Source organism: Coregonus clupeaformis, unplaced genomic scaffold (genome assembly GCF_020615455.1).
Source record: "Coregonus clupeaformis isolate EN_2021a unplaced genomic scaffold, ASM2061545v1 scaf2116, whole genome shotgun sequence".
NCBI lineage: Eukaryota > Metazoa > Chordata > Actinopteri > Salmoniformes > Salmonidae > Coregonus > Coregonus clupeaformis.
Window position 1 is genome coordinate 18,846 of NW_025535570.1, and position 22,565 is coordinate 41,410.

At 45.2% G+C, this 22,565-nt stretch overlaps 1 protein-coding gene across 1 annotated transcript in view; it reads right to left on the bottom strand.

Moving 5' to 3' along the window:
- Positions 1-462: 462 nt before the first annotated feature.
- The window catches only part of LOC121559727 (zinc finger protein 516-like), a 61,489-nt gene continuing 39,386 nt past the window's right edge, over positions 463-22,565 (bottom strand). Inside the window, exons 3-6 of the mRNA XM_045219170.1 lie at positions 10,935-11,582; positions 10,222-10,869; positions 6,689-6,793; positions 463-3,564 (exon numbers count right to left, since the gene is read on the bottom strand). Coding sequence (XP_045075105.1) covers positions 3,239-3,564; positions 6,689-6,793; positions 10,222-10,869; positions 10,935-11,582 — 1,727 coding nt within the window. The 3' untranslated portion in view covers positions 463-3,238. The remainder of the gene's footprint in view (positions 3,565-6,688; positions 6,794-10,221; positions 10,870-10,934; positions 11,583-22,565) is intronic.

The following is a 22,565-nucleotide window of genomic DNA, read 5'->3' on the forward strand; positions in this document are numbered from 1 at the left end:
TTAAGCCTGTGTTACAATATGCTTAAAAGTGATTGTGATTGTGTTGAATTGTGTTTGGGGAATAAAGATATGGTTTTAAAAAGGTAGTGGGAATATTTAATTCAGTACAAAAATGTGTAGGCGTCTTAACTTACCCTGTCCCGTGGCTCAACTTACCACATACTCGGGGTAAGTTGTACCAAGAGACCACTTTATTGGACAAGCTATGTTTTAAAAACTGTAATGTTTACATGAATTCTGATTATTTCCAGGGATACACAACGTCCTGAAATATATGTAGATATCTTTGTTAGAAAGAATACTATATTTCCCTTGACGGAGTGATGCTGAATGTAAAAAATCGTGCACAACTTACCCCACTCTACCCTACTGCATCAGGAGGCTACAGTATTTCATCTGCAGATCCAAACAGGATGCTGCTCATTTCTATCACATGCAAGCAAGGGAGACTGATGAAACCGGTTGAATGGTGCCATATTTGTGTCTTTAATGTGGACATGATGACATTACATTTTCTGCAACGATGTACAAAACTGTAACAGAACTGAGAAGGCCTCAGATGAGGTAGAGCTTTCACATCGGTGACAGTGAAAACAAAGTCTGAAAATTGTAAAATAAAATAAAACAACTCATGTCTGCTTCTGCGCTGATCATTGTAACTAATAAATACAGATATCAACCAAATACATTTCAAATAATGTAATCTATGGAAAAATTACAACGTAATCAATTACAAATAAAAAGCCAACAGACGCACACACACACAACTTGGAGGCATTGTTAAAAACCCAACCAAATATAAAGAATGACTTCCACCAAGTTCTTTGGGAGGGTACCCTTGGCTATCTACTGAACAAGTCCTAATCTTTAGCAAAGAGAGAGAGACTAAAAACACACACTTTATGAAAAATATGTATGCACCTATCATTTTTTTAAAACCTTCCATTAGAAAACTGAACTAAGCAGTGTAATACAAACCAAACGCCTAAAGAAACACACATGAAATTATATTTAAAAATCATGGATATCTATAATAGAAGAAGAATAATAAAAACCAGAGGTGACATTGAACTGGACCACCTTTACCAATCAAAGACTGAATGAAATGAAGACAGTTAAACGTGTTAAAGCAGTAACCTAGTCTAAGTGCACCAGAAATGCCATTTGGTATCTAAACGCTGTAACGGGTTTGGTAAGATTTAAAATACAGACACACACACTTACATACACACACGCACACAAATACTCACTCTCTCACTCCCGCTTGGTCTGTTCATATCTGCTAAGTCACACTTAGGAGTACAAATTTGTATTTTAGGAGTTAATCTTAAAGGTTAATTCTGTACATCATTAGTATTAAGGGCACTAATTATTAAGGACACACTACTTGATAGGCTATATTATCCGTTTCAAGTATTTGACTATCCTCATCTTTAATATCCACATACAGTATGTGTAGGTATATTCAAGCACACTGTTGTATGCATATTCAACCAACCATACCAAGTAACTGATACAGAAATCATTTCATCTTGTGTTCATGTAAAAACTACTACAGAGGTCTCAAAATAGACAGTATTATATCCCATGCCAATAATTCCATATCTTTGAATCCCCCTCCCCAAATATTATTCTAAACAGTTGATTATTATTCACCTCTCTATCACTGGCTATCTGTCTCACACTTTGACATTTGCAGTGTCTTGTACAGTGCATGTGGCCTTGCGTGTATACAAAGTTTGCTCAAAAAGACTGTCTGACCAACAGTCTGCTTGTCTGAATGAACATGTTGACATCCATGCACCAAAACAAGAATGATTAACTTATTACAGAGCTTCACCTCACCTGGGTTGTGTTCATTAGGCACCAAACGGAAGAAAGTGGACTGAAACAGGGAGGGCCCATCTGGATTTGTCCAATCAGAAATGCTCATTTTTGTTTTCCGTTGCAAAATGTTTTTGTTGTGTGCCCTAACGAGCAGGACCCAGGTACTTACGTTTCAATGTAATCCAATGGTCATAGGCATGGCTATGAATCCAGGAGGCGCTTTATGAGGGTGAATCCAACTTTGAGAAAAACATCACACATATGGTTACAGTGAAGCCTCTCCTTATATCGTATATACAGTATCCAAGCATGGCTTTGGTCCTCACTTCATACCAAAACAAGCTTTTATTGCAAAGGAGGTAGTATGCAAAGCATCTAAAGGGAGTCTAATACGCAGAGGTAATCAAGGAGGGGCAAAACAAACACACACAAACACACACCAACACGCACACACACAAGCCGCAACACACACACACCAACTCAATGCTCCCTAAAAGCTATAGACACCTTCCCCCCAAAAAGCCACTGTTGTGAGGACGAGCTTTAAGGACTATACTCTTATTTACATTTTGAGTCATTTAGCAAGTAAAAAGGAGAGTAAGGGCAACTTGAACCAAACAGTCCGACCACTTTGTTCCTGCTAAGAGGTTTCAGTAAGTGGGTCTAATTTGAGGTTGGAGGTGTGGGAAGAGGACTATGCTTGGATCAGAGGGATCAGAAAATGGCCTCCTCTTTTTCTCCTCCCAATAATTGAATGACCGTTAAAACCGCACGCTCGTTTATATCCTCCATTAAAAGCGCACACTCTTTTTAATGAGCGGTAAAGTAGGCACCTCCTCTCACACAGTCATTAGCCCTCCATCTCTCTCTCTCTCGTTCTCTCTCTTTAATGGCAGGCCAAACAGCCTCGGAGTCAGACCGTGTAGTGGTCACTTCACTTCAGCCACTCACACAGGACTCATTATAGTGGTGCAGGAGAGGATAGAACACACACACACACACACACACACAAACCGTCTTAAGCTTGTCAAGTTTGCTGCAATCGGAGGGTTAGCTAAGTGAGTTCAGCTCAGTCAGTGTAAACATCACCAACATGGCTGCTCCATCTTGCCGTGTGTTATTAAGGGATCAGTGTCCTGAGGAATGCACAAAAACATTTAATCACAATCTAAATAAAATGGGTTATAGGGATGTCGCTATGCCACCATGCCATCCTTGCCCATGGGTCCACAGAGGGAAAAAAACAGCATTTGGTTGCACAGTGTCTGATTTTTCTTCTCTTTCCCAAGAAATAATGTTCTTTCTTTAAACACATTTAAAATAATCCTGGTAATATTTAATCTAAAAGCCCTAGAGGACAATAAAGGTCATTCAAGGGCAATAGGGGTGAGTTCACTCTTATGTCACTCTGTCAGGTGGTGTCTCTAACACAGCTTTCAGGTCTCTCTGCTGTCTTTGGGGAGGGGCTGGGAATATGGATGGTCTCGATGTCTATCTTAGGCCCTGGGGATCTCACGTTGGTGGGTCTGTTATTAGGTCGGGGTGGGTTTGTGGTGGTGGTGGGTGAGAACCAGTCCCCCTGCTCCTCCTCCTGCTCATGGCCCAGTCCCAGTGGTCTGTAATCGGGGAACTGGGCGTTGTCGAAATGCACGTGGTGGACACTCTGGACGTGGGTCTTTAGGTTCCCTTTCTGAGAGGCTCGGTACGGGCAGAGGCGGCACCGGAATGGTCTCTCCCCTGTGGGACACACACAACAACACACAGAGAGGTCAGAGGTCACACAGAGGGCAGACATGGCATGACCTTCCAGAAAGGGCAGGTGATGGCAGAACTCTCCCCTTGAGGGATTTCATTTGGGAGGGATTTAGTACGAGGAACAATACATAAAATGACGTAAATCATGCTGGGACTGACTGAGAGACTATAATGCACCTGATTCCAAAAACGACATCAAGTTAACGTTCCTCTTTTCTAACCTACATGAACCTGCCCTCCTCTCCTGTGAGAGAAGCCTGACGTGTGTAAAAGGGCCACACAACCCTGATGCCAGTGCAGTCCTACTTTATTTCTCTCTCTCTTTCTCTCTATCAGCTGGCCCCACCCACTAGCTTTGCTAATTACAGTGACCTACAACGGCTCTGACGCCCTCACATAAAATAAGCAACAGCACACCTGAACAAAACAAATGAGATTGCCATTTAATTGCACCTAATTATCATTATGATAAATGGAAGAATATCAAACGGGGGAAAACAAATGACGCCCTCTGCCCTCAACCTCTCTTCACTCTCTCTTACCTAAAGAAGAAACAGAAAAATATGTGTGTTATCATACATCATTATATTGCGGTGGGGGAAATAAAAACACAAAAATACACAATTAATCACGCAGAATCTAAAAGCAGAGCCAGGCGATCAGGCGGGCAGGTTGAGACGTGAGAGGAAAGCGAGCACCTCTAGGACACCGTCGTCCTGTGAGGAAGAGAGGCAGGGAGGGAGGCTGGATGGGAGTGGTGCACTAAATTACACTAAAGGTTATCGTCACTGTAAAGCACCGCCAAGACTACATCTAATTGGACCCCGACGCTGTTTCTGCTCCCATCATTCATAGCGTCGCGATAAATTTGCGGATGGGTGATTCATTAAGATTGAGGTGCGGCTTGCGGACCTGGCTCTTTCCGAATGTCAAAGCAGAGGAGATTTACCTCACCCAACCCTCTCTCTCTCTCTCTCTCTCTCTCTCTCTCTCTCTCTCCCTCTCCCTCTCTCAGAAAACTTTCATCTGATGCAGAGAGAAAATAGACATTTTGTGTGTTCTCAGGGCCAATCCTTCATACAGGGACAGACTACCAGGACTGTATTGTTGCTGTCTATGGTTCTAGTGACTTGGTGACATAGTGACAACAAGAAATATGTGGAGTCTGAAAGAGGATGATTCCAAAAGGACACATTAACTCGTAGTGAAAAAGACAGAATGAATATAAAACAATAAGGACATGAGCACCAGCAAACATGCAAACATACGCAGACAAACACATGCACACAAAACGAGCATAAGCAATGGGAGGCAGCAACCCAATGTGAATCGATGGGAACAACATACTTGTTTGGGAGCTTCCGAGGAGTTGGTTTGAGCGTCAGCACCTCGGAGTCCGTTATAATCAAACACGACTGTGGGGAAGAAGGAGGGTGAGGGGTGGGGGGTTGGGTACTTGTTAAAAAAAGCTCATAGTCTCCATTCACCAGCATCACCACCAGCAAACGCCACCATCCACCACAGCAACAACCAGTTAGTTAGAGAGCGACAACACAACAACAGCAGAGCAGAGTGGAGCTAGATGATGATGATGATGAGACCTAGTGGAGTGAAGCCAGTGATTTAATATGACACAGACATGCTAATGGGAGGCCTCGGGGTGACTGGCCTTTTGCGTGAGGATGACGTCCATGCTGAAGAAAAGCATCGGTGACAACATTAATTACAGCTCACTCTGTGTGTGTGTGTGTGTGTTTGTGCAGTGTTTGTGTGGTGTGTGTGTGTAGGGGGATAATGTGTGTGTGTGTGTGTTTAGGGGGATAAAGTGTGGGTGTGTGTTTAGGGGGATAAAGTGTGTGTGTGTGTGTGTTTACAGTGGATGCTGGGGGAGAAGAGGACTCCCTCTGCATCACTTACCGTTTGGCTCCTGTCACTTAGCATCACTGGCTGTGCCACATATCATTCACACTCTCCATAAAGAAGTTACTTATCTCACTGTCTACCACTATCACAGCTGGCCCCCACTGATGGACATGACAAGAGAGGAGAGGAGAGGAGAGGAGAGGAGAGGAGAGGAGAGGAGAGGAGAGGAGAGGAGAGGAGAGGAGAGGAGAGGAGAGGAGAGAAGAGAGAGAAGAGAAAAAAAAAAAATGAAGGGAAGAGAGGAGAGGAGAGGAGAGGAGAGGAGAGAGAGAGAGGAGAGGAGAGGAGAGGAGAGGAGAGGAGAGAGAAGGAGAGGAGAGGAGAGGGAGAGGAGAGAGAGGAGAGGAGAGGAGAGGAGAGAGAAGGGAGAGGAGAGGAGAGGAGAGGAGAGGAGAGGAGAGGAGAGGAGAGGAAAAGGATAAGAAAGGAGGCACAATAAATGGTTTGGCTGCTGAATAAGGATCAATCAATTCAATCAAATGTTATTTATAAAGCCCTTTTTATATCAGCAGATGTCACAAAGTGCTATACAGAAACCCAGCCTAAAACCCCAAACAGCAAGCAATGCAGATGTAGAAGCACGGTGGCTAGGAAAAACTCCCTAGAAAGGCAGAAACCTAGGAAGAAACCTAGAGAGGAACCAGGCTCTGAGGGGTGGCCAGTCCCCTTCTGGCTGTGCCGGGTGGAGATTATAACAGTACATGGCCATTAAGGCCAGATTTTTCTCCAAGATGTTCAAACGTTCATAGATGACCAGCAGGGTCAAATAATAATCACAGTGGTTGTAGTGATAATGGAGACATATGTTGGCAAGATGGACAAATGTTATGGTTCACTAGCATGCACAATTCTTCTCTCTAACTGACATGTGATTAATAATGTATACTATTTTCACAGGTCAGCAAATCATATTAGTTTAAAACCTACAGACAGCTATCCTGGTCAAGGGCAAAGAATGGACCCACAGGCTGAGGAGAGCAAATGAACAAATAATGTAGTTGAATGTTACTGATGTTCAGTATTGGATATGTGATTGTATGCATTGTATATGCATGTGTGTGTGTGTGGTGTACGGGCATACGTGTTTGTGCACGCATATGTGTGCATGGGTGCATGTGTATTCACGCACCTGCGTGTGTATGTGCTTGTGTGTCTGTGTGTGTGTGTGTTAATCCCCATTTACCTGTGTGGGATCTCATGTGTGTGCGGAGGTGACTGGGCTGACTGAAGCTCTTCCCGCACTCTTGGCAGACGTATTCCCCTTGTCGAACCAGAGACCTCAGCATCCCTACAACACAGAGAGAGAGGAACATGAGTTAAAACATCCCTCACCTTAAAACACACATCACCTGTGACGACACAGAGACAGGGATGTGGGAAGAGAGAAAGAGAGGTAACAGGGTAAGGCTGATAAAGTAAGAGTTAGGGGAATTGGGGGAAAAAAATGAACATCCACACCAAAGACCTGATGACCAAAATGAAGATGTAGACGGTGAGAGGATGGAAAGAAAGAGGGAGAGATAGCCGGGAAGGACTAGATGAAGGGCACACGGGCCGCACCTGCTGTCTCGACCTCTGAATGCTCGGCTATGAAAAGCCAACTGGCATTAACTCCTGAGGTGCTGACCTGTTGCACCCTCTATAACCACTGTGATTATTATTTGACCCTGCTGGTCATCTATGAACGTTTGAACATCTTGAAGAGCGATCTGGCCTTAATGGCCATGTACTCTTATAATCTCCACAGGCACAGGCACAGGCAGAGATGGCATGACCTTCCAGAGAGGACAGGTAGTGGCAGAACTCTCCCCTTGAGCGATTTCATTTGGGAGGGATTTAATACGAGGAACGATACATAAAATGACGTAAACCATGTACTCTTATTATCTCCACCGTCACAGCCAGACGAGGACTGGCCACCCCTCAGAGCCTGGTTCCTCTCTAGGTTTCTTCCTAAGTTCCTGCCTTTCTAGGGTCTTTTTCCTAGCCACCGTGCTTCTACATCTGCATTGCTTACTGTTTGGGGTTTTAGGCTGGGTTTTAGGCTGGCACTTTGTGACATCTGCTGATATAAAAAGGACTTTATAAACACATTTGATTGATTGATTGATTGATTGGATGTCTATGAATGGAACACAGGGCCATAAAGGAGTAGACACCAACAGACAAGGTCAGACTAGTCTCTAGTCTCTAGTAGAGAAGAGTAGAGTATAGAGAGGGAAGCATCATTAGTATGTCTAATGTGTCATTATGGGAGGCTAGCTCCAGGGGTTGGACTGCAGCTGTCACACAGCATCATCTCAGGCTCTGACAGGCAGACACACACAGCTACACGGCCGCCGCATAAATTACAGCCAATTAAAACGCCCCGGCTGTGATGTGCCCGCTCCGCCGCCCAGCCCGCGTGTCACATGTCAGGTGTGTGTGTGTTTGAGAGAGAGAGAGCGAGAGAGAGAGAGAAAGAGAGAGAGCGAGAGAGTATGTGTGTTCTGTTTATTTGTATGTGTGTGTACATGTGCAGAAGGGGAATATAAAAGAGCATCAGTGTGTCATCCGGTGATGCAGGATGCAGGGAGACAGCAGGAAGATGAGAGACCAACTTGGTCCATCCATCGTCACATATCCCCCTTTCCTCCCCACCACCGCCACTACCAACCCCTCCTATGACCTCTTCCCCTGCCAGCCAAAAAGCCCTGTGGGGTGTGTGCAGTGAGTGAGGGGGTGGGTTCCCATCTCTGCCTTGGCATGTACCTGGGCTGGTGGTGCCCGCTGGTGGTATGGGTGACAGGGGAGGGGAGGTGACTGAGAGTGTCTCTGGCAGGTCTAACCCTGCCTGTCCCCTGGAAACATCCAGGCAGACCCACAAGCCTCTCTCTCTCTGAGGCACTAATGAAAGACAAGTGAGCTGGACTAAACACACTAATGCACACATACACACACCCCTCCCCCCGCCACACACACACACAACACACACACACACATCCTAGCTTTCTCAAAAAAGGTCACTGTATAGCATCTGACTCAAAGGGCTAAGGCGGAGCGTGACGGTATCTGCCTGGACAGGTGACAGCGATGTCATACGTCTGCCTCCCAGGCTGTTTTCTCCCTCTGGAACATGGGGAGGAATAGAAGCCTGCCAGCTGGGTGTCTTAAGCAGGCCCACTTGACCTTAGGAAAGCAGCAGCAGAATACGTGGAAAATTCTGGATGTTTTGGTTAATGACCATTTCTAAAGCAGCTGCTGCTGGGTTAACTGTTATGTTACATCTCTCTCTCTGTGCCTCTATCTCTTTCTATCTTTGTCTCTCTCTTTCGCTTTCTCTCTCTCCGCCCTTCTTTCTCCCTCTTTCTCTCTTTTTATATATATCTGTCGCTCTCTTTCTCTCTTTATATATCTCTCTCTCCTTTTATATCTGTATATCTCTCTCTATCGCTCTCTCGCTCTCTTTTTATATATATCTGTCGCTCTCTTTCTCTCTTTATATAGCTCTCTCTTTTTATATACATCTGTCGCTCTCTTTATCTCTCTCTCTTTCTCTCTGTCTCCCTCTCTTTCTCTCTGTCTCTCTGTCACCCCTTTCTCTCCCTCTAACTCTGTTTCCCTCTCTCTCTCTCTCTCTCTCTCTCTCTCTCTCTCTCTCTCTCTCTCTCTCTCTCTCTCTCTCTTTATATACATCTGTCGCTCTCTTTATCTCTTTCTCTCTCTCTCTCTCTCTGTCTCTGTCTCTGTCTCTCTCTCTCTCTCTCTCTCTCTCTCTCTCTCTCTCTCTCTCTCTCTCTCCTCTCCTCTCTCTCTGTGTATCATCACTCTCTCTGTATCATCTGCCGGAGCCCTGACCCAAACAGTTGCTGACAGGTCACTGGGAGAGTGGAGAGATATGCCTTGCAGAACAGAGACCCACGAAGGTTCAGCCACATCTTTCACTGTTATAACATCACCCCTACATATAGAATACACACTGCCCCAGATACAGCCTTTTTACAATATACAGTACCTTGTGTGCTCCTACACACACATGTATTCTGACACGGTGAGCACACACACAGCTACTTTAATGCATCTCTATTTCATTATTTATGCTCCTGTCAGACTGGCCAGTCGGTCTGTCTATCAATCATCTTCTGCCAGATGGTGTGTGTGTATGTGTGTACAACTGAGCCTATGTGTGTGTGCTGACCACCTCAGGGGCCAGTCCTGCTGGTAGATCCAGTCCAGTGAAGCTCCCCACCACATGTGATATGATCTGTCAATCAGCGAGCCAAAAAAGGTCTGCTCAACATCTCCTGGCATCTGGCCTTTCCTCTAAACACATGAGCCTAAGGCATGTTCATCATCATCCCTGCTTCCCTTCTCACTGTCTGCCCTTCTCACGGTCTGCCCTTCTTATCACTGACAGGCTGCTCACATAACACAGATGAACAACACCTCTGAGGATCTGAGTATTATAGTAGGCCTAAAGGTAGAAAAAAGGTAATTTCTTCTCACTTTTTGTGATCTTTACAAGAAGTGAGGGTGTATCCCTGAAGTTCAAAAATAGCCAGAGGATGACTTTACAGTCATTAAAGATCTATTGTGAGAGTGGCAAACAGTGAGTGGACATTCCCTCTGTTTTATTGATATTATTTTGTGTCCACCTCATGTGCAAAGTTCAATAAACACATTTTCCTAGCTATTTAAGGACCTAAGGTTGTTTCATAGCTCTGCCCTGGCTCTTACCTGTGGAGTCCGGTATGGGGTTGGCGGCGCCCCAGCGATGGTAGAGTGTCGCCAGGTCATTGGAGTTGCAGTTCTTCAGGAAGCTCAGGATGTCCATGGGCAGCTCTGGTGTCTCCACCCCCTGTGCCTCCTCATGTTTCACCTCTGTACGCTGGGCTGAGGAGGAGTTAGAGGAGGAGTTGGAGGATACCTGGACGGCGCTCCCATGTGTCTGGGAGTGGGAGGCTCCATAGCCCTGGCCTGCCGTGGTGGTGTTGTGGGTTGGGCGCTCTGCCCTGGGTCTGCCCTGGGGCTGGGGGTGAGACTGGGTGTGGGACTGGGAGCTGCTGGTCTTGGGCTGAGGCTGAGGCGAGCTCCTGGCTCTGCTGTACTCTGCCAGGCCATGTTTGCTGGACAGCATGAATCCCAGGCCTTCCTGAGGCAACATGTACCTATCCACCAGCCTGGTGGTTCCTCCAACACTGGGGCTAGGGCCTGAGGGTCGCTGGGGAGCCCCGGCCGCAGTGCTCTTCTCCAAGGAGCCGGTCGAGGAGCCTCCCCGTGGGTAGATCTCCACCCTGGGCCTGGAGTTGGAGCGAGAGCGCTGGCCCTGATCTGGCACAGCCTCCCTCTCTGTCTGCTGCTGCTTGCCCTGGGAGGCCGCACACTCTGGGAGCCTGAGGCAGAAGAGGAGGACCCTCGTGTGGAAGAGGAGGAAGAGGTGCTGGGTTGACTGGCTGCCCTGTCCCTGCTGTCTTTCTTCTGGCCCCCGCTCAACGAGGGGGGGCGTGTGCGGGGTGTGCGCACCACAGGGGGCAACGGGGGACACTCACTCCCGTCCAGAGCGGGAGGAGGGCCCGTGCGTCTCCTGGAGGATGAGCCCTCTCGGGGGCCCTTGAAGCCATTCCTCAGGAGGGCCCATTTGGGGGCCAGGGCTCTGCTGTTGATGCGATGGGCGACGGTCTGGTGCATCCACAGCACCTCCAGGTAGTGCGTTGAGTGGGAGCAGTAGGAGCACTTGTGGCTGAGCAGGCCCTTCTGCTGAAGGGCTGAGGAGGCTGGGCCCCTGTGGCCCTCGGCTCTCACACACAGGTCCAGAGGAGCAACATGGAGAGGGTTGGTGGGTGAGATGCTCTCGGCGGGGCGTTTGTCTCTCGACGGCCGGGCAGAGAGGTAAGGGTGGGGGGCAGTGGATTGAGCAAGCCCGTGGAGGAGGGCCCTCTTCAGCTTGGGGAAGCTACTGGGGGTGCCTCTCTCAGAGCTGGGGCTGGGGCTGGGAATGGGTCGGCCGTCACTGGTGTGCTGGAGACGTAGATGGGACAGGAAGGCAGAGGACTCTGTGCTGACAAAGTCACACAGGCTGCAGACACAAGGCTTCTCGTCTGTGGAAAACAAAACAGAACAGAGATGGTTTGGTTACTTCTCTGAAGCATTCTACCAGTGGTGGTAAAAGTACTCAATTGGCATGCTTGAATAAAAGTAAAGATACCTTATTAATAGAAAATGACTCAAGTAAAAGTGAAAGTCACCCAGTAAAACACTACTTGAGTAAAGGTCTAAAAGTATCTGGTTTTAAATTAACTAAAGTACAGTGGTGGATAAAGTACTCAATTGTCATATTTGAGTAAAAGTAAAATAAATGCATCAAATTTTTATATTATATTAAGCAAACCAGATGGCACAATTTTCTTGTTTTTTTTTATTTATGGACAGCCAGGGGCACACTCCAACACTCAGACATCATTTACAAACAGTACTACAAAGAGCCATGACTACATAGAACTCTCTATCACATCAGGTAACTCAAGCGAGCAGTAAAATCAGATTTTTTAAAACAGATCAAACAACACCTCATGGCACAAAGAGACACACACATTTTTTATTGTACATTTGTATAGTGCACAATGTCTTGTGTGATGTATTGTTTTATGTATGATGAAGACTACTGTTTTGTTGTGATCTGTTGTTTTGTTCCTGTTTGGACCCCAGGAAGAGTAGTGACTACCTTGGCAGCAGCTAATGGGGATCCTAATAAAATACTAAATACTAAATACAAATGCAGTATTTGTGTTTAGTGAGTCTGACAGATCAGAGGCAGTAGGGATGACAATGCGTTATATTGATAGGTACGTGAATTGGACCATATCGCTCTCCTGCCTGAGCATTCAAAATGTAACAAGCACTTTTGGACGTCAGGGAAAATGTATGGTATGAGGAGAAAGTACATATTTACTTTAGGAATGTAGTGGAGTAAAAGTAAAAGTAGTAAAGTACAGATCCCCCCCAAAAATGAATAAAGCGAAGCCAGTTCAGAAACAGAACCTGATGCATCAGCTGAGATTGCACCAATTAGATGCTAGTAACAATCACGCCTGCCTTATTTGGCGGTCTATTTAAGCTGACCGGTTCTGCTCATATATGCTGCTGCACTTGCTGCTACTGCTAATATGATTTTGCTTATTTTTCTCCCACCACCACTCCAGCCTCCACCTGTTAGGTTCTGTTTTCCTGCTGGGGGATCTGTATAGCTTGCCACGCTGACTGCTTGTAGGTCATTTTATATGTTGACGCTTTGCTTGGGCAGTGAGCTACCCTGAAGGAGCAGAGCCTATATCGCCAAGACTTGCATTATTCATTCTTTAATAAATGGTTAAACATATTTCTACTTGGTGTTTCCGTTCTGAACTTAAGTGGTCCTTCAAAGTATTTTTACTTAGTTACTTTACACCACTGCATTCTACAAACATTATATGAACATTCTGTGTTTTATTTTTTTTAAATTTTATTTTTTTATTTTTTTGGGCGGGGTGGATCAGCTTAATGTTGCAGATAGATTGTATCTTCTATCAATGTAATTGTCTGCATCACTTCCAATCCAATCCCCCATGTTTTTTATATATATACTCCCCTTTATTACTTTTCAACCCCGCCATCCTTTCCCTACTTGGAGTAAATTAGTGAACAACAATGCCCAGGCCTCTACTTCCGATCTATACTTACTATCTACACCTTATGGACAGAGTTAATTTTACAATAATTCTATTATATATATATTATTTATTTATTTTTTTGCTCCTGAACTTCTTCTACTCTCAACCTCTCCGATCATTTTCATGATGTCCATCCGGTTTGCTTCTATATGCCATATCTTTCTAACTGTGCTCTTTCCCCAAAGCTCCCAACATACAACCTATATACTTATTATGGACACAGTATGCTTACATTATTAGCTATCTTTGTTATTATTTGTTGTTATTTGTTATTAGTCCCATCCTTCAACTCTATTCAATACCTCCCATCTATCTCTTAACACCATCCATATAGGATTTCTATTTGCCATATATATTTCAACCGTACTGTGATGTTTTACAAAAGTTCTGAACCTTTCTATTCTCATTGCTTCTACAGATTGTGAATTAAAAATAAACATTTTTGCTAAAAGTATTATTATATTATTGATTGATTGACTATGACTTTTCAGATCACCCAGTAATGATATATATCTGCTAGGTTAGCTCCAGGTAAATATTGCAATCCTTTAGCCATTCCTGGACCTGTGTCCAAAAACAAGCTACAAATGGACAGAACCAAAACAAATGATCTAATGATTCTGTCTCTTCACAGCAAAATCTGCAGAGCTGGGAAGATTGTATCCCCCATATAAATAACATTATATTGGTAGCAAGAATTGTATATAATAATTTAAATTGAAAGATTCTAATTTTTGAATCCGGTGTCGTTTTGCGTGTCAGTTCATAAACACTATGCCATGGGATCGGTATGTCAAAGATCTCTTCCCAACTATTTTGCAATCTATATGGGACGGCTGTCAATCCTTTGGTCCTTAAGTGAAACTGATATACTTTTTTATTTATCACAGTTTTCCTTAATCAATTATGTTCTTTAATGCAAGGCCGACAGACAAGTTCCTTACTTTCTCCCCCTTCCACTTTCCTCTTCCACTTTTGCGGTAAGGCTGCAATTATTTGGTTGTAATTTTGGGTAGAGCAGACATTTCCATATGTTTTTGTTAGCTGCATGTGTGACATAACTCCACCAGTCCTACCAATGATATCATTTACGAAGATTATACCTTTTTTAAACATTCTGTCAAAAAATAAAGGTTTCTTGTCAATTAGTATATTTGAATTTAACCACAATATTTGTTCTGTCGTTTCTGAAGGATTAAATTGAAATTGCAACCAACTTTCTATGGCTTGTTTTAGAAATAGTGATATTTGGGAGATGATTTCCTTTTCAAATAACTGCAAATGAGTTGTTGTAATCTGAATAAAGGGAAAAAGGCCTTTCTTGAACATTGGGTGAGACAATCTTACTAATTTGCTTGAGAACCAGTTCGGGTTTAAGTATAACTTTTGTATGACTGAGGCTTTTAGTGATAGGTCTAATGCTTTAATATTTAATAATTTCTGTCCTCCGAATTCATATTAATTATATAAAACATTCTGTGTTAATAACTTCTATGAAACATCCTACAACACATTGATCTGCCTAGAGATATGCTTGAAATCAATACTGTTCAGTAGCTGACAAGTTCAATTGAGTCATTCTACATGTCAACACAGCTGGAAAATGTTACATGAAAAAGGGGGTGTTGTGCTTCCTCATGACCACTTGGTTGCAGTGTTGGCCTAAATACTAAACTTATACCAAACGTAACAATATATGAAGAGAATCTGAATTGATACCTCACACATCCTCTCTCCTCACCTCCTTCTCAAAATCCATTGGAGGATAAGGTCAGAGGGGCGGGACCTCTGATTTTCTTATCCAATGGGTTTTGAGAAGGAGGCGACGAGAGAGGACAACAGTCAAGGAAATGCAATTGAGATTATCCAATAGGCTAAAATGTATGGGATTCGCATCTGATTCAGTGCATCTGTACATGTCACAAAAGAGTGTCATTCCAGATTATTCCAACATATGAGTGTAAACAGCAAGTGTCTTTTATCAGGAAATTAACAACATGATGTAGAAATTAAGTCTGATGTGAGAAGTATTCGTAGGCCTAAAGATGAGTATGATCATGATCATGATATCACGACAAGAATAACTGAAGTGAAAATATACCTGCCTTTTGATGCCCTGATTAATGTATTTAATAGGCTGCATTACTACACTGAAAAAAAATACAAACGCAACATATAAAGTGTTGGTCCCATGTTTCTTGAGCTGAAATAAAAGATCCCAGAAATATGTACAGAAGGCTTAATTCTCTCAAATGTTGTGCACAAATTTGTTTACATCCCTGTTAGTGAGCATTTCTCCTTTGCAAAGATAGTCCATCCACCTGACAGGTGTGGCATACCAAGAAACTGATTAAATAGCGTGATCATTACACAGATCCACCTTGTGCTGGAGACAATAAAAGGCCACTCTAAACTGTGCAGTTTTGTCACACAACACAATGCCACAGATGTCTCAAGTTTTGAGGGAGCGTGCAATTGGCATGTTGACTGCATGCATGTCCACCAGAGCTGTTGGCAGTCATTTTAGAGAATTTGGCAGTAGATCCAACCGCCCTCACAAGTGCAGACAATGTGAAACCACACCAGCCCAGGACCTCCACATCCGGCTTCTTCACCTGTGGGATCGTCTTAGACCAGCCACCCGGACAGCTGATGAAACTGTGGGTTTGCACAACCAAAGAATTTCTGCACAAACTGCCAGAAACCGTCTCAGGGAAGCTCATCTGCGACTTACATTTACATTTACATTTACGTCATTTAGCAGACGCTCTTATCCAGAGCGACTTACAAATTCAGTGGGCAAACGCTCACCTTGGATGGCCACTGGCACGCTGGCGAGGTCGCGCTGCATGAGGCAAATGGTGGTCACACCAGATACTGACTGGTTTTCTGATCCACACCCCTACTTTTTTTTAAGTATTTGTGGCCAAAAGATGTATATCTGTATTCCCAGTCATGTGAAATCCATAGATTAGGGCCTAATTTATTTATTTAAATTGACTGATTTCCTTATATGAACTATAAACTCAGTCAAATCTTTGAAATTGTTGCATGTTGCGTTTATATTTTTGTTCAGTGTATATTTCTACTGTTTGCTAGAGATGACTGTAAACTGGTTTATAGAGTGCAGTTGTCAATGTTCGCCACATGGTGGCATATATACTGTACCTCTATGAGAGTGACAGAAAAAGGCCAAAAGAAAGAGGCTGAAGAAGAATCCACAGAACAGAGGAAACAGGAAACGTTGAACAGACACAGAACCCTTGGGAAAACAGACCCCCCCCACACACACACACACACAGAACCCCTCACAATCTATCAAACACAAACATAAATACCTCCACACTACTACAGAGTATTGTCAACCACCTCTCACTCTCTCTCCCTCATACAGGAAGAAACACAAACACACACAAATGTTCAGTAACACTTCCTGTGGTCCCTTAAAGCGGCAATCGCAGTTGAAACAATAACAAAGCATACTCCCCTTACCTGGAGATTTTAATTTTTTAACCTTTATTTAACTAGGCAAGTCAGTTAAGAACAAATTCTTATTTACAGTGACGGCCTACACCGGCCAAATCCGGACGACGCTGTGCCAATTGTGTGCCGCCCTATGGGACTCCCAATCACGGCCGGTTGTGATTTTCGAACCAGGGGGTCTGTAGTGACGCCTCAAGCACTGAGATGCAGTGCCTTAGACCGCTGCGGCACTCAGGAGCTATGTAACCACTCTCAAATGCAAGGACTGACCATCCAGGATATCAAAATTAGAGTTTTGACCATGTTTTGAGGCTATAGTGTGTATGTACTTTGTTTACAAACATTGGAGTCGAACAAGCTTATATGTTGGGTTCTGCTGGGGTACCGGAGTTTAACTAAGCTCATGAGGCATTTATAAGTTATATTTTTCATTTACATTTTAGTCATTTAGCAGACGCTCTTATCCAGAGCGACTTACAGTTAGTGAGTGCATACATCATTTTTTAATATTTTTCCATACTGCCCCCCCGTGGGAAACGAACCCACAACCCTAGCGTTGCAAACGCCATGCTCTACCAACTGAGCTACATCCCTGCCGGCTATTCCCTCTCCTACCCTGGGCCAATTGTGCGACGCCCCATGGATCTCCCGGTCGTGGCCGGCTACGACAGAGCCGGGATTCGAACCAGGATCTCTAGTGGTACAGACCACTGCGCCACTCGGGAGGCCCGCTCATTCATTTCTAATTACAAAAATGGATGTAGCAACTCCAGATTGCCCCTTTAAGAAGGATATGTGTCCACACACTCAGTGCCTTGCCCACTGAAACAAATGGACACACACACACAAATACACACACACAAATACACACACACACCACTGTGTTTCCACTTCTCAATTAGAACATGCCACTGCCATCTGCTTTTATTTGGCTTCCCCTACTGTCCACACACTGCAGTGGCTAACACCCAGCCAGGGTTGAACTGGAGGCTAGTCCCTGTGTGTGTGTGTGTTTAATTTGACATTTTAGTCATTTAGCAGATGCTCTTATCCAGAGCTACTTATAGTTAGTGCATTTTTCCTCAATAAAGTAGCTGTCAGAAAAGTCAGTGCTAGTAGGTGGTGTGTGCGTGCATGTGTGTGTTTGAGGAGGGGAAAGCCCTGGTTGCCATAGAGCTGTCGGTGCCATAACCTGCCTTGCTGCCAAGGGGAAACCACTAGGGGAAATAACATCCATCTGACATAAACAAACACTGGGTGGGATGTCCGCCATTAACTGCACACCTCCCTCCCTCCTCCCTCCCTCCTTTGCGCCTTTGCGCCCTCCCTCCCTCCCACTCAGCACTCTGTGGGAGTCAAGGCAATCAAGACTGACACTGGAGCGACACTCCTCTCCTCCACGTGTATTGCAGACATACAGGTAAAAACTGAAACCCAGTGTTAGAGCCGATTTAGACATATTTGTATAAAAGACAGAACATACAGAGCTCCATGTACGTGTGTGTAAATATATGAAATATGAATGTATATGATGAAATATTAGGCACGTACCTTTATGATTTATATTTACCTGATTGAGATATATTCCTTTGTTATTAGTGTAACTTTGTTTTTGTCTCCCCCTGTTGCCCATTCATTGTAATGTGGCAAGTGTGTTAGTAATAGGATAGAGGCAGGAAGTTGGGCCTTCGGGGGGAGGGTTCCTAGCTAAATTTAGATGCGGGAGCGGTATAGTCTTTTGACCATACAGACATATATTCAAACAGGCCATATTATGTATTTTTCACGTCAAGTAATCTATGCTTTAAGTTGATTGGAGAATAATTTTTTGTTAGAAATAAGAAGAATAAACCTTTTTGTTGCACCATATCGCTGGATCTTATTGAATGTTTTTGCCGTTTGGGAACTTCGAATGTGGACTGTATGCGTCCGAAACAACAATTGGTAAGGAAGCCACTACATTCCAAACCAAATCTTGCTTGTGCTCGCCAGTCTGTCACGAGAGACTAACAATTGAGTGGGACTAGAGAGTAACCCAGCCATTTAGAAAGCCTATCCACACTTCATAAGTAATGGCCTGAAAATGAGAATGTTCTCCTGTACAGTATGTACTGTAGATAGTAAATACATAGGTAAAAAAGGCCTTTAGATACTGTCTCTGTCTAGGGATGATTAGAGTGATGGACAGGGTGGCAACTTGCCAACTCCTCAGCAGTGTATCACCTCACCTCCATGGACCTGATCACCTGATAAGATACCACCTGAGCAGCACACTCCTGCAGCCATCCAGTCATGTTCATTGACATTTCCAAACTATAAACAACATTGTCAACGCCGCAAATATTGAATGAACCCCTGATTTGAATGACTTAGTGCCCGATTCAATCAGATCCGCTTTAAACAAACATCCGCATAGCTGATGTTTTGACGGTGTCGGAGGTGGAACTGCATAAGAGCTGTCAAATCCACAAGAGGCTCACGTTATACCTTAAAGCGGACATTGCCATTGGCTCACAGAGTTGCATTAAGAGAACTCTTGCAGCCATGCAGCCTTGTTTACTTGTGAATGTCTAATAATCTACACCCTGGTTAGGCTGATAGAAATCCTTATTATTTTGTTTAATGATTTTAATTTTGAACATCATTATTTTTATATAGCCTAGACTTTTTCGCTCTGAACTTCTAAAGTGAGTGGGATGGGTGTGGATCCGTGACAATGACCACATTCGACAGCTCCAACGCAGTTCCACCTCCGACACCGCCAAAACATCAGCTATGCGGGTGTCAGCTATTGCCGGTTAACGCTTCATCTGATTGAAACTAGGCCTTAGTCTGCTCACCTCCCAACCAGATCACCTGTCTGTCAGCATGCTCGAGCGAAGTCTGGGAGTGTGTGTGTTTGTGTGTATAACTGTGAGTGTGCAAGTGCATTTATTTTACCAGGTATGTTGACTGACAACACATTCTCATTTACAGCAACAACCTGGGGAATAGTTACAGGGGGGAGGAAGGGGATGAATGAGCCAATATTGGAAGCTGGGGAAGATTAGGTGGCCATGATGGTATGAGGGACAGATTGGGAATTTAGCCAGGACACCGGGGTTAACACCCCTACTCTTACAATAAGTGCCAAGGAATCTTTAGTGACCATAGAGAGTCAGGACACCCGTTTAACATCCCATCTGAAAGACGGCACCCTACACAGGGCAATGTCCCCAATCACTGCCCTGAGGCATTGGGATCTTTTTTTTAGACCAGAGGAAAGAGTGTCTCCTACTGACCCTCCAACACCACTTCCAGTAGCATCTGGTCTCCCACCCAGGACCAACCCTGCATAGCTTCAGAGGCAAGCCAGCAGTGGGATGCAGGGTGGTGAATGCTAGGTGTGTGTGTGTCCTCTAAGAGAATGTGTGTCCATTAGGAGTCTCTATAAATAACAAATCCCTGAGACGTGGGGAGCAGGAGTGGGATCAGGGTGGCTGGATGGCGTCAGCGGGGATTAGGTAACCAGCCAGTGGAACATAGAGGGTAGAGGTAGGGCAGAGGACGCCCTACCAGGCCCTGTTACTTGACTGTCTGATAGGGGATCTGAGGTGGCTCTTTCCACCTTCTCCTCCCTCCTTAATCCTCCCCCTCCCTCCTCCCTCTTTGCGGACGACTTTGTCAACCACTTTGAAAAGAAGGTTGACAACATCCGCTCAGCCTATTGAGTCCACTGGTCCCACAGAACTACCCTACGCCTTGAGCTCTTTCTCCCCTCTCTCTCCAGATGAAATCCTGCGACTAGTGAGGTCCGGCTGCCCAACAACCTGCCCGTTCCACCCCATCCCCTCCTCCTTCTCTAGACCATCTCTGGAGGCCTTCTCCCTCACTTCCCTCATCAACTCATCCCTGACCACTGGCTGCGTCCCCTCTGACTTCAAAATGGCCTGAGTCGCTCCCCTCCTCAAGAAATCCAGACTCAACTCCTCTGACGTAAAAAACTACAGACCAGAATCCCTTCTCTCTTTTCCAAAACACTTGAGCATGCTGTCTCTGACCAACTCTCTCAGTATCTATCTCAGAACGATCTTTTTGACACCATCCAGTCAGGCTTCGCGACGGGTCATTCAACCGAGACCGCTCTTCTCTGGGTCACAGAGGCTCTCCGCATTGCCAAAGCTGTCTCTCTCTCCTCTGTTCTCATCCTCATAGGTCTATCCGCTGCATTCGACATGTGAACCATCAGATCCTCCTCTCCAACCTCTCAGGGCAGGGCGTCTCAGGCTCTGCACACTCTTGGATTGCATCTTAATTGGCAGGGCGATCCTACCAGGTGACGTGCAGAGGATCTGTGTCTGCATCACGTACTCTCACTACTGGTGTCCCCCAGGGCTCGGTTCTAGGCCGTCTCCTCTTCTCTATATACACCAAGTCACTCGGCTCTGTCATCTCCTCACATTATTTTTCCTATCATTGCAATGCAGATGACACTCAACTACTTTTCCCCTTCTGACACCCAGGTGGCGAAATGCATCTCTGCGTGCCTGGCAGATATCTCAGCTTGGATGTCGGCCCACCACCTCAAACTCAACCTCAACAAGACGGAGCTGCTCTTCCTCCCGGGGAAGGCCTGCCCGCTCCAAGACCTCTCCACGGTGTCCCCCTCCGAGAGTGCAAAGAACCTTGGCGAGACCCTGCACCACACCCTGTCGTTCTCTGCAAACGTCAAAGCAGTGACACGCTCCTGCAGGTTCATGCTCTACAACAGGGTTGCCCAACCATGTTCCTGGAGAGCTACCTGTTGGTTTTCGCTCCAACCCCAGGTGTTACTAACCTGTTTCATCTTATCAACCTGCTAATTATTAGAATCAGGTGTGCTAGATTAAGGTTGGAGCAAAAACCTACAGGACGGTAGCTCACCAGGAACAGGGTTGGGCAGTCCTGCGCTACAACATCCGTAGAGTACGACCCTAACCCACACAGGAAGCGGCACAGGTCCTAATCCAGGCACTTGTCCTCTCCCATCTGGACTACTGCAACTCGCTGTTGGCTGGGCTCCCCGCTTGTGCCATCAAACCCCTGCAACTTATCCAGAATGCTGCAGCCCGCCTGGTGTTCAACCTTCCCAAGTTCTCCCATGCACACTCCACTGGCTTCCAGTCAAAGCTTGCATCCACGACAAGACCATGGTACGGTTGCCTAGTGGAAGAGCAGCAGCAGTAACGAAACTGAATCCCCTCCGACTAGGTCTGTCGATGTGCCCTTGAGCAAGGCACTTAACCCTAATTGCTCCTGTAAGTCGCTCTGGATAAGAGCGTCTGCTAAATGACTAAAATGTAAACCTCTGGTCTCTTGGCCCTCCCACTAGGACAGCAGAGTCCCTGCCTATCTTCCGAAAACATCTGAAACCCTACCTCTTCAAAGAGTATCTTAAGTAATCCCACAGCACCACCTCCGACCCCCCCTGTGATATGTGGTTGTCCCACCTAGCTATTTAAGATGAATGCACTCACTGTAAGTCGCTCTTGATAAGAGAGTCTGCTAAATGACCGTCACTGCCACGGCCTGCGTCCTGTTCATTAGGCATCAAATGGGAAAATAAACTGACTGAAACAGGGAGGGACTACCTGTCCGGTTGTAGAATGTTTAAAAATGTTTTTCATTGTGTGACCTAATGAACATGACCCTGAGTTCTGCCATGAGGGAGGAAATAACAATGCTCACTCTTCACTCAGAATCCATTGCTGTGATCTTAAAATCTCCTCACTCTCTCATTAGCCTGGTCCCAGATCTGTTTGTGCTCTCTTGCCAACTTCTATGGTCATTGTGATGCCAAACATGTTGAGTTGTCTATACTGCACTAACAGTTCTGGAACCAGGCTACTCACTCATGGCTCTGACTGTACAAGT